The 11,395-nt window shown below is 39.8% G+C and overlaps 2 protein-coding genes across 7 annotated transcripts in view; one reads left to right on the forward strand and one right to left on the reverse strand.

The window, feature by feature from the left end:
• The window catches only part of ppp1r9a (protein phosphatase 1, regulatory subunit 9A), a 47,902-nt gene that overhangs the window by 27,329 nt on the left and 9,178 nt on the right, over positions 1 to 11,395 (forward strand). For 3 of the 5 annotated variants that reach the window (XM_046058970.1, XM_046058972.1, XM_046058973.1), the window contains exons 8-12: positions 4,056 to 4,208; positions 6,777 to 6,830; positions 7,172 to 7,401; positions 8,865 to 8,961; positions 9,742 to 9,877. In XM_046058970.1, coding sequence (XP_045914926.1) covers positions 4,056 to 4,208; positions 6,777 to 6,830; positions 7,172 to 7,401; positions 8,865 to 8,961; positions 9,742 to 9,877 — 670 coding nt within the window. The remainder of the gene's footprint in view (positions 1 to 4,055; positions 4,209 to 6,776; positions 6,831 to 7,171; positions 7,402 to 8,864; positions 8,962 to 9,741; positions 9,878 to 11,395) is intronic. The other 2 variants (XM_046058971.1, XM_046058974.1) reach the window with 1 other exon arrangement.
• pdk4 (pyruvate dehydrogenase kinase, isozyme 4) overlaps positions 1 to 11,395 on the reverse strand; it is a 49,066-nt gene that overhangs the window by 5,092 nt on the left and 32,579 nt on the right. Inside the window, exon 12 of one of the 2 annotated variants that reach the window (XM_046058998.1) lies at positions 6,550 to 7,348. The exons of the other annotated variant lie outside the window; for it this stretch is intronic. Coding sequence (XP_045914954.1) covers positions 7,308 to 7,348 — 41 coding nt within the window. The 3' untranslated portion in view covers positions 6,550 to 7,307. Of the gene's footprint in view, positions 1 to 6,549; positions 7,349 to 11,395 lie in introns of those variants that run through there. 2 annotated transcript variants of the gene reach the window in all.

Below are 11,395 nucleotides of genomic sequence, written 5' to 3' on the forward strand. Positions count from 1 at the left end.
AGCCCCTATTAAGAGTTGAGGCTCCATTTCAGCCTTTAAGGAAGACCTCACTGTGTGTGGTTTAAACACGCAAGGAACCTCCCACTTTCCGCTTTCTTGCTGCTGTCTGGCATCGTTTAAGATCGAAATAAACTTGGGCTAAAAATTTATTTGAACAGCCTGTGCTACTGATCGCCGGAAGGACACATAAACATAAGTGGTGACCGCTGTAAAAACAAACACTTGAAATCTGCCACAGTTGAACACAAAGCCATCCATAACTCCCTATGTAACTGTCGATAGGGTAAACAGTTAAACAACCATTACAGAGATCTATGCGGTAATAAAAGGAGGCCATTAATATTAATATCTCTATAAATATTAGAGGACGTTCTCACCGGTGGGTGGGGAAGGAGGCTATTTCTCACTTAGAGTGCTGCCAGGGTTGATGTGACAGACAGCTCTTTATTGGCACTGCCGGGGCTCCGGTCCTAAGATAAACGGGATACTCCTTCAGTAGACATCAAACACTCAAATGTCAGCCCATTTGTGTGTTTGATTAGAAGTAATCTAACACACATGCATGCCCATCTGTCAGAGGTTAAATGAGAACACACACGGGAAAAGCATGGAGACACACACACGCTAAGTCTAATTAGTTTATTACCATATTCACTTTATTGCTACTTTCGTTAGTTTTATATGATTGTGAATTAAATTAATAGAATTTTGAACCGCATTTTGGACAAAACAAACAATTTGAAGACATCAACTTGGGCTCTGGGAAATTGTGATGTTCATTTTTCTGTATTTTGTGAATCATGAATAAAATAAATGATCTACAAAATAATTGTCCATAAAAATAATCAGTAGTTGCAGCCCTAGACTAAGATACAATTTTGCTTGTTTTGCAAATTATGTAAATGTGAAGATACAGAATAAGAGGCTCACTGTTCCACTAAAGTCAACAAAAAGTAACACATCAATCAACAATGAATAGAAGTAGCTGATTCGCATTAATGTTCTGACAGATCTATTCTCTCGTGTCACCCTTAACATGGAGACACTTAAGTAAGATTCCAAACTGCAGGGAGCACAACATGTTCACTTCAAAGGGCACTGTGAACTGTGTAGGGAAGAAGGGAACAACGGTTCGTCACTTTGCAATAAGCTGACAAGAAAGATTACCCATAAGCCTTTGCGCCTCATAGGAGCGGCAAAAACTAACAATAGAGCAGACCACAGAGTTTGTATAACTGTAATTATTGTCGTTGTAACTAATGTTATCATTATTTATATGATAATTTGGATAATTTTAGAGGTTAGGTTGCCTAAAAACAACAATGCTACCATTTCTTGTAAATTAATCCAATCACATTCATTCACTAATAACATACATTTTAATAGAATATAAATAGAAGAAGTTATGGAAATATAAGTTTTATAATTGTATCAGTTTGTTTTAATGTATATTCAATATTTAATTTTAGTAAATGTCCACAGTAGCAGCAGGTATCCGAGGTATTTACGTTACCAGGGTAACACACGGCGGAACTGACGTGTGCTTTGTTGATGTTGCAGGATGTTGTTATTTTATTATATAAATTGCAGGTGGGACTTCTAACTTTTTGGTACTAGAATAATAAAATCTAGTGCTTTTTTAGTCCACTAGAAAACTTAACAGGACCATATAGAGGACTGAAAAAGTGATATGAACAAACAGAGAAATCTCAGTATCTTTTTAGATAAACAGATGTTGACAAAAGTTTGACTTTAGGGACCTAATTGGAAGTTGGAAAAAGGTAATAAATTGCAATATATGTCAATATATTTAAAATAAATATATAAAATCGAATCGCAACATAAATATCGTGATAATATCATATCGTAGGGCCTCTGGTGATTCCCACCCCTACTGTGGATCGGAACGCAGTCATGGACACACACATACACACACACGTCACGATTATATCATATGGGGCAGATAGTAGAGACTTCTCAGGACAGTTGCATGATTGCAGAATTGGTGTGAGTATAAAAATAAATGATATTGACATTTCATTACATCCATAATTCTGTATTTGGGTTTAATTATCTTGAGCAACCGATTTGACTCCGCCTTATTTTTTAGCGACAGATGAGAACGGAGCTTTCAGAGAAAGTTAAGTTTCCCAGTCGTAATGACGACTTGGAAGGTGAACGGTATTTGTAAACTACCAAATGACATGAAGACTGCAAATTTTTTAGTTTATTGACTTACATTTACAAAAATATTATATACATCTTTAAGTAATAAAGTAAAAAACATTAGATCCAATAAAACAATACTTCAAACATTGCAATTATGTCAGTGCTTACTCACATAAGTCAAAGCTGCACAAAGTGGCTCACACACACACTCTTTCTCTTGTCAAAGGAGCAGCCACAGCCCTTTACTCCAGTGAGTGTCATTATGCCAACATCATGGTCAAATTAGAAATTCATAGTGCAGATCATCTCACACTGAGCACCCTCTAAACAACAAGGTTTCTCCTTAAATTGTCTCTTCCTCTCCCGATTCTTCATGCATGTGGTTCAGAGGTGATGCATTTATCATATGCAAATTGGTGTTTGACTGCCCTCCCATGTGTTCAGTTGTTAACTCCACCTTCAGTAAATAGGGCCTCAATGTAGGATGCTGGTACCATGGCAACAAGCAAGCCCATTATGGAAATGGTACTCTGTGTTGGCTGTGCATCCAAACAAATCAGGCCTGAGCACTGTTATCTGGGTGGGAGATAGATGGGATAGGGACAGAGATGAGGAGAAGATATAGGCCAGGGAGGTGTGTGTGTGTGTGTGTGTGTGTGTGTGCGCGCGTGCATGTGTGTGTTTACTACATGTGTGTGACAGATCAAGACAGAAAGACAAGTAACTACGGAAAGATTTATTTTAGATAGAATCAGCTGATTCATTTAGATCCAATGGCCAATGCCAACATTCATTATATAGTATTTTGAGAATCAGGGAAAAGAAAAACTGCCTTGAATTTATACAGCGTAATGGCCCACATTAATATCAAGCCACAAAATGTTCAATGTTTCAGTCCTGTTAAACATTTAAAAGCTGTAATAATGAGTTGTTTCTGGTGACTTTTATTTGTCAGATTTTTTTAATAAATCTTAGATTGCTAACATCTAGAATAAGCTCCATTAGAGACATATTTACAGGCTCACACTTCACTAGTTTTGACCTGTAATCTTCATCCGAGATGGTGACTAGTGAATATAATGTAATAAAAAGTTTCAAATTTGGCCGGTACAACTTATCTTTTGGCTTATTGTTATAGAAATTACACTCACGGCTGACCAGGCTGTCAAAAGGATTTATTTTTGACAAAGTTTTGGCCAGCTAAAGTGGGTTCCCCTAAAAGTTATATAACTGGTGGCATTAAAATAACATTACTAATGCAATATAGACCACGAAAAAAGCATGGCATGAGGAAAATGGATAGAAGTCTCCGGTACTGCTTGACACGCAATGTGCAGCAGGTAGAGCAACGTGATGCGCTGTGACTGGAGTAGCTTTGAGGAGAGATGGGAGAAACAGAGAGAAAGAGAGATGTGATGAACGGATGCTGCAACTGGACAGCTGGATGTGTGACTGACTGGCTTCTTTATTGAAGGGGGAATGCTAGTACAGTAGTTCTTCTGGTGACTAAAGCAGGGTTTTCATGACCAACAGTTTTCCCGGGTGAAATGACAACAGCCACTTTCAGATTGAATTAGCTGTAGCTAGCTAGCAGGCAGTTAAATAAGCTAACGTTGGCTAACTCCATGAAGTGGTTGGATATTTTCAGCTGATTCATTTTAGAACAATAATTACGTATAAGGGGTCTCATGCACTTGATCATGCAAAACAACACATTCATATTTAGCTTGTATTTAACAAAAAGAGCAAGGGGGTTTCCAGCTGTCTCCTTGTATTCTGCTTGCAGGATGAAAGAGAGAGTAGATCTCACTCACACCTGGACACTGTGTTGTTTGTAAGAAGTGTATCTGCAGAAAAGCGGACTGACTCTGCATTTACTCTTATAGCAGACGGGAGAGTACGCCACAGATGAGGAGGAGGCGGGGACAACGGTGGCAGACGGGGAGAAGAGCATCGAGGTGTTTGACTTGCCGGAGACAGAGGACATCTTGTCTCCCTCGGAGTTAGACGCCACTAAACTCTACCAGAAGTTTAGAGAGGTAAACTCTGATACTTTCTCATTTATAGTTCAGTCCCTACTGTTAAATATCCCAGTGTGAAGATTACATTACTGATGGGAGCCCACCACATTTTTCTCTGTCAGTGCTTTGAAGAATACATTAAAAAGAATAAATATACCCAACTTGGCCACAGATATAAAGATAATTCAATTAAACAACACATAAGATGCCAACACAGTGGAGTCTAGCACCACTGCTTTACTTGGCAGAGTTATAGTCTTTTGTCAAGATCTAAGATCCGCTTACGCTCCCTAATTCCTAATCTGGATGATTAGAGGTGTGAATACAAAAGCAATGCAAGACCTATGCTCATTACATCTCTAATTATCCATGTGTGGTTAATACCACAGATGAGGAGAAAACGCTAACGCTTTAAACCTGTATTTTAATCGATTTGTATCCTGATCTTGGCAGCTCTTCACACAACCGGCCTCTGAGGAAAAAAACACAACCCTTTGTTGAACTTTTGCTGCCATCGCTTAAATTTAATTCCCCTTAAAAAACATGGTTATAAAACGGAAAATGAATTCACTGACTGCTAACTCGTTTAGGCTTTTTAGGCTGCCGGGAAGCTGGTGATATTGATTGAACACTCCCGCACTGTTTTTGGCACCATAACTCTACAGCCTTTCTGTAGACTGCCGCAATAGCTGTATGACACATTTAACAAATGGCTTCAGCTGCACTGCAGGCACCGCTGGGGATATCGAGTGAAACGATAATGTAATCCCTGGTCACAGGATGTATATATTTGTTCCATTTTCTCATATTCTCTTGATCTTGACCTCTCTCTCCCAAAGCGTAGCTTTTACCTTTTTCATTTATAGGCCTCTCCCATTTTTTACTTCTTCTTTGTCTGTCTTTGTAGCCTTTTATAAACCCGAGAAGAAAAAAAAAAGAAGCCAGGCAGCTGGGAAATAAGCCTTTATGTATAAAAAGAATTCCTATCAGTGTGCTGTTCAGTCCATTTACTTTTTGATGATGTTAGTCAATGCAGATACAGTATTGATACACTCTTTTCTACGAGAAACCTCCGCACTTCACGTTAGAATCTGTTAATGAATGCTCCACAATACTTTTGCATTTGATATTGTATTTATATTTTCCAAATTCACATTTTGAGGAAATTTCGTAAGAAGAACAGAACCTAAATCTCTAATGTAGATGTCAACATAAGCAGAACAACAAATATGCCCTGCAGAGCTATGATGTGTTTGAAATAATGCCAATACATGTCGAAGATTTCCCTCTGATATTAGAGGGTCATCATAGAGCTTCAATAAAGTGCTGGAACAACTAATTACTTTGTTATGTAATGAGTAAAATTATGTTTTAACTGTATTTAAAGCATTGGTTTTTCTAGTCTGTCTTAAAACAATACTCATGTGCCACATGCCCAAACTGAAACAGTTTTTGTTGGCTGTAATCTTTCCTCCTGTTCCTATTGGACGTTAAAAGATGCCCTCCTAACAGGCTTCCAGTGGAAGTGATGGGGGACGAAATCCACAGTCCAAGTTTATGTGAACTTAATATCAGGTTTTAAGTCTGAGTAAGTGAAATCAAGTGGGTATTTTCCAAAGACCAGGCAGAACAGTCTAGTAGGACAGATTCCCTCTGTTTAGTTTTTTTGGAATGTATTTCTGCACAGAACAAGCACTGTGGATTTTGCCTCCCAACTCTACTTTAGAGGCAAATTAGGAGCTGATCTCGTGACAACCAGTACAGAACAGTGGGAATGACACCAGCAAGCAAAAACTTTTGTACCTAATGTACATTTGAGCTATTGTTTCAGAACAGACTTACAAAATGTAAAAAAAAAAAAAGAAAAAAAGTGGACATTGTTAGTTGTTACACTTATTGTTACACTTCAAACTTTCACATAGCTCCCAAATGCCACTCCTTCCCCTTTTCTCTATTTCTGCCTCACTTACTAGAGCTCTCTCCCATTTCCACATCTCTTATGATCCAGTTCTCTCTCTCCATCTCCTCTTCTTTTTTATTTCTACCCTGTCATTATCCCTCCGTCTATGTGTCTGCCTCCAAATGACTGCCCATCTCATCTTCCATCCATAACTCCTGTCGCTCTCTCTCCATTACCAACTCCATTTTATCTATCCATCTAGCTTGTTACACTTCAGCAAATATCCAAGCCTTTCTGTCTTAAGATTTTATTAGTTTTTAACAGTTTTAGACATTGCATTGGGGGGAAAAAAGTGAAAATTTCTCCTCAACAGATTTTTTTTCTTGTTTGAGAAATTTCTGAATTTTTACATTTAATGCTAAAGGATTCATGTTTAATGACATTTTAAAAACTATCTAGCTATTTATTTATTTCTCTCTATCCATCCATCTCCTTCCTTGCCTCTCCTCCGAGAGAGTGTGTCAATGCTGGAGCTGGGTTGCTGTCAGGGGAGGAAGGGGTCGGCTGCCTCCATCCGTCACACAGTATCGACAGCGGAGAGAGCCTGCGCAGCCATGCATTTGATTATCTGACCGCCCTCTCTTTTCTCTCCTGTCTTCTCTTTCCTCCGCCTCTGCTCCCAACAGCTCCAGATCAAACACACAGTGACCGAGGCCGAGATCCAGAAGCTCAAAAACAAGGTAAGAGATTAAAACTGTCAGGTCGCAGGCTGGTTGTGGGTGCAAATGACAGAAGTTGGTCGGAGTTCAAACTATTTGTAAATGGATGTGTGAGTAATGTCAGGACAAAAGCGGAGCAGGGGTTCATGTTTGATGGGAAAGCTTTAGGAATAGATAGACAGCCACTAATGCTTTGGTGTGTGGGACAAGTTACATTATATAATCTGTTAAATATGAAAGCTTTTATTCTAAAATGCAATATCCTTTTTTATCCAACAACATTGTCTAGGATTCGTTACTCAGTAGAAGTATCATTTGCTATCCTGTTGTTGTAACTCAAGTTGGTTGTGTCCCTTTCAAAGTTGGCGTCAGTGGAGAGGGAGAAGCAGCGCTGGGAGAAGGAGAAGACCCAGCTGAAGGCTAGCATTGAGGAGAACAAGGAGAGGATGTTGAAGTTGGAGAGCTACTGGATTGAAGCGCAGACCCTCTGCCACACGGTCAACGAACACCTGAAGGAGGCCCAGGCACAGTACCAAGCTCTAGAGAAGAAGTACAACAAAGCCAAGAAACTCATCAAAGACTTCCAGCAGAAGTGAGTGAACCTGGGTTAAACTGGCCATCCTAATCTGGGATTGGAGAATATGAGGGAAGCATATATTCTGAATATGGAAGATGTAGCAAGACATTTCAAACTTTTCCCAGTTAGATGAGTAATTTAACCACAATTTTGACCCCCATTAAGGTGCATTTATGTTGCTGGTGCAGCTTGAAAATGTATGATTATCTACTATGTAATGCAAACGTGATGTGGGATTAGGACCCAAAGTTACTATAACTAATCCTGCATTCTCTAATTGAGGTATCTGATTTAATCAGGACCACAGAAAGTCCCCTGACTTTACCTTGAACACTACTAGAATCATTCAGTAAAAGTCATTAGGATGTACTACTATTTGAAAAACAATATAAAGCCATTGTCTGAAGACATTTTATGCAATTATAGCATATTTCAAATTATTCTGATAGCATACATTTTTGTTTGTAGAAAAATTAGATAATCCAGTGAGAATTTGTGCGGTGTATGTGATGTTTTTAGCCTCTTAACCTCAGTGTTAAGTACTGCAGACAGGACAGTGCTAAAGCGTCTTAACACAAGGTCCACTCACAAGCTTTTTCTAGCAGATGGAGTTTGCTCCTGTCATGTCTCATGAAGTTAGTAAACTTTGGACAGTGATAACCGATATAGCGTATATGTTTTTGGATCCGAGGCAGCTTGACCTGACCTGATGGCTGATGCTTTAGTCAAAAAAACTTCTTCTTAACCAACTCTTGTCTTCTTGACTTGGTGAGTGAGGCACTTGGCATTTGATCAGTCCTGCCAATAAACTTACATTTTAATAAATAATTTTAGATAAATTGCTTCATTATTCCTTTCACAGCCTCACTTGCTTCAATGAGCAGAAAAGAGAATATCTACTGCATTTCCATCTGTGAGGCAGAGCGGCTCTTTTTATAGCCAGAGTCTTATCCCATTTCAGCAGTGAGAGCTGAGTTTCCATTCGTATTCAGCGCAGTGTCTTTTCAGTGCGTTGATCTTTTTGGTCAGTCCCATTGCAACCACTCCAGCTCAGCTGTAGTCTGACTGCCTCTAATTGGCTCTGGCCCTGCAGGCCAAATGGAAGCTAACTGATGAATCAAACCCTCCATGCTGATCTGAAGTAGAGGACTGAGCTGCAGAGGAGATACAGCGAGCTCACAGACCAAGGGCAAAGCAGGCACGGGGAAACGGCTGTATTTAGTATTCTTAGGGATGCAAATTTATGTGTGTTATTTGTGTATGTGTGTGTGTTCACTATGAGCAGCAGGGTCAGTGTGAAATGAGTCACACTGACATCCTGAAACAGCCTCGGCTCCCTTATCGCCACAGCTGAGCAAGAGGCGGGCACCGTCACACATGGCGAGACGACCACACAGACATTGAACATGTCTTGTTCTCCTGCATTAACACACACCTACTCAGCACATTACGATCTCCCCTCACTCTCGTCTCTCCAGAGAGGTGGAGTTTATCCAGAAGGAGGATGCGGAGAGGAGGCGGCTGGAGGAGGCTGAGAAAGCCCACCTGGCTGAGATCCAGGGACTGCAAGTCAGGGTAAACCAGATCTTTTGAAGTTTACTGTGTCATATCTCTCACCTCTTATCTCTCCCTGTATACCTCTCTGTGTTTTATTTCTAAGTGAATAAGTGAAAGTGAAGTGCTCATGAGCTCTGCAGTTCTTCTCTGTGCTTAATGGTCAAGATTGTTGGGTTTTGCACATTTTATATATTTATGCAGTACTTTTTAATCAAAATCAACATGATCAGTGTGTCTTGTAACAGCACTCACTAATGTTTTCCCTCAAAATAGCGCCTGGCATCTCTGTGCCACTTCTGCCACATAGAGAAAGGTTTTCTCCTCCTTGGACACTTTTACTCCGTGTTCAGGAGCCTGTGGTTGTTTCTATTGTCACACTCTGTATTGATTTTCTGCTTTCCTAGCCTTTAAAACATGACCGCTGTGTTGTTTTCTGCTGGTCTCTGGCCAACCTCTTCAGTCGAATAGGCAGTCAACCCGACTGTCCCCTACTATTATTCTGCACACTCAGTACCCATTCTCCTACTGCACTGCATTGTAAAGGGTGAATGGTGTAGTGTGGCACAAGCAAGAGTGCTGGAAAAATAGTATAATCTGGAACTAAACTGATGTAATCAAATATACTTTAGATTAAAATACTTCACTTGTGCTTTGTGCGCTTGGCCAAGAGACATTTTGATTTTTCAAATGGAATCAAAATCATAATGTAGGTAATTTAGTTCAGTGCTTTAAAGCAGCTGTTTTGACAGGTAAATGCCTACTGCTGATTAACATTGATCGGTTCCTCTCCCTCCACAGATTGCAACTTTAGAGTCGGAGCTAATGCAGCTGATGAAGCAGAACGGCATCCAGGTCAACAACAACAACAGCAACAGTGCTGAGAGGCTCAGCGTTCCGCAGCACAGCCCTAAAAGGGCTGCAGCACAAGCCATAGGTCTGTTTTTGAGAGGAAATATTCACTTTCTCGCCGATAGTTAGATGAAAAAATCAATACCACTCTCTCATGTCTGTCTGGTAAATGTGAAGCATAAAGCTGGCCTCGCTCTGTCCAGAGGTAACAAAATCACCTACAAAGCTAAGCATTACAAAAAAATAAAGTTTAAAAAACAAGTTGTAGTTTAATAGTGGATTATGTACACAAGGTCACTGCACCCAGCCAAAAAAAATCAGTTTTTGTCCTGGCAAACACAACTAAGCATTGATTCTTACCAATTAAAGAAACAACATCATGTTAATTAGTGAGCTCTGGAGATTCCGTTGGGGGTATTTTTTCTAACATATCGATGGAGCCAGGCAACCCTTTTTCCCAGTCTTGTGCTGACAGACATGAGAGTAGTAGTGATTTTTACATCTAACTCTAATCATCGATCTTATCACCTAATAAGTGTATTTTCTCAAAATGTCAAAGTATTCTTAATGAATGCAGTGACAGCACAAATAGGAGATTAAGCGATAATATGAACATCAACTCTGCATCTACTCCTATTAATGTGTGATATATGTCTTCTGTGAACTTTATAAGTTTCCCTGTTGCATTTCTTATTTAAATAAAGTGTCAAATAAGTACCTAAGATGACCCATGATGCAATGCATGTTGCTTCCCCTCGTAGTTTATTGACTCTTCTTGCCCTGTGAAGAACATTAAAATATTTGACTGTCTTGTCTCAACTCAGAATCACCCAGACATACAGTAGAAAATGCAATTCATACGCAGAGTGAGGCCTGGATTTCTTTCAAACACACACACACACACACACACACACACGCACACATCCTCCTCTTCTCCGCTGCCTTCACCTTCACACACACTTTCCCTCTGACTTTAGCTCAGGATCACCGCAAACAAAAGCAAAGCACGTAATCCCTTTTGAGCACATCTGTCTAGCTTTGTTCTCCTCGAGTCTTTTTAAGCTCCGCTGGCTTCATTTCGGTGGCTGCATCTGTCGGAACAGAGAGTGCACAGAGAAGTGCCATATCTGATGATGTACAGTGCAGACGGGATAACAGAGTGATTGGCTCTGCACTGATCTGAATGACGCAGCCTATTATGCAATATTAAAGGCGGGTGGGGGGCACGTGGGAGGAGAAGACAGAATCTGTTTGATCTTTCAAATTTAAATAATTTCTGTTTTTGTCTCATATGACAGCGTCTCCCTGTGTACTCAGGGAATGAGCAGAAAATGATAATTGCCTGCCTAAATGATAGTGTTAGGGGAAGACTTGATATTTTCACTTGAGTTGATGTTTTGTAATAGACTTTTTTTAAAGGGGGTGTAAACACTGGGCCAGATTAAGTGCATCTTAATAACTGAAACAAAAGAAAATACATACATTTGTTAATTAGAAGCATTGCCCATGAATTATGGGCTTTACAGAGTATATTTTTGTTACCTTTAAAACTAAATCACACTTTGTTTTCTCTCGTGTGTGTGTGTGTGTTTGTGTGTGTGTG

Source organism: Micropterus dolomieu, linkage group LG09, assembly GCF_021292245.1.
Source record: "Micropterus dolomieu isolate WLL.071019.BEF.003 ecotype Adirondacks linkage group LG09, ASM2129224v1, whole genome shotgun sequence".
NCBI classification, from domain to species: domain Eukaryota; kingdom Metazoa; phylum Chordata; class Actinopteri; order Centrarchiformes; family Centrarchidae; genus Micropterus; species Micropterus dolomieu.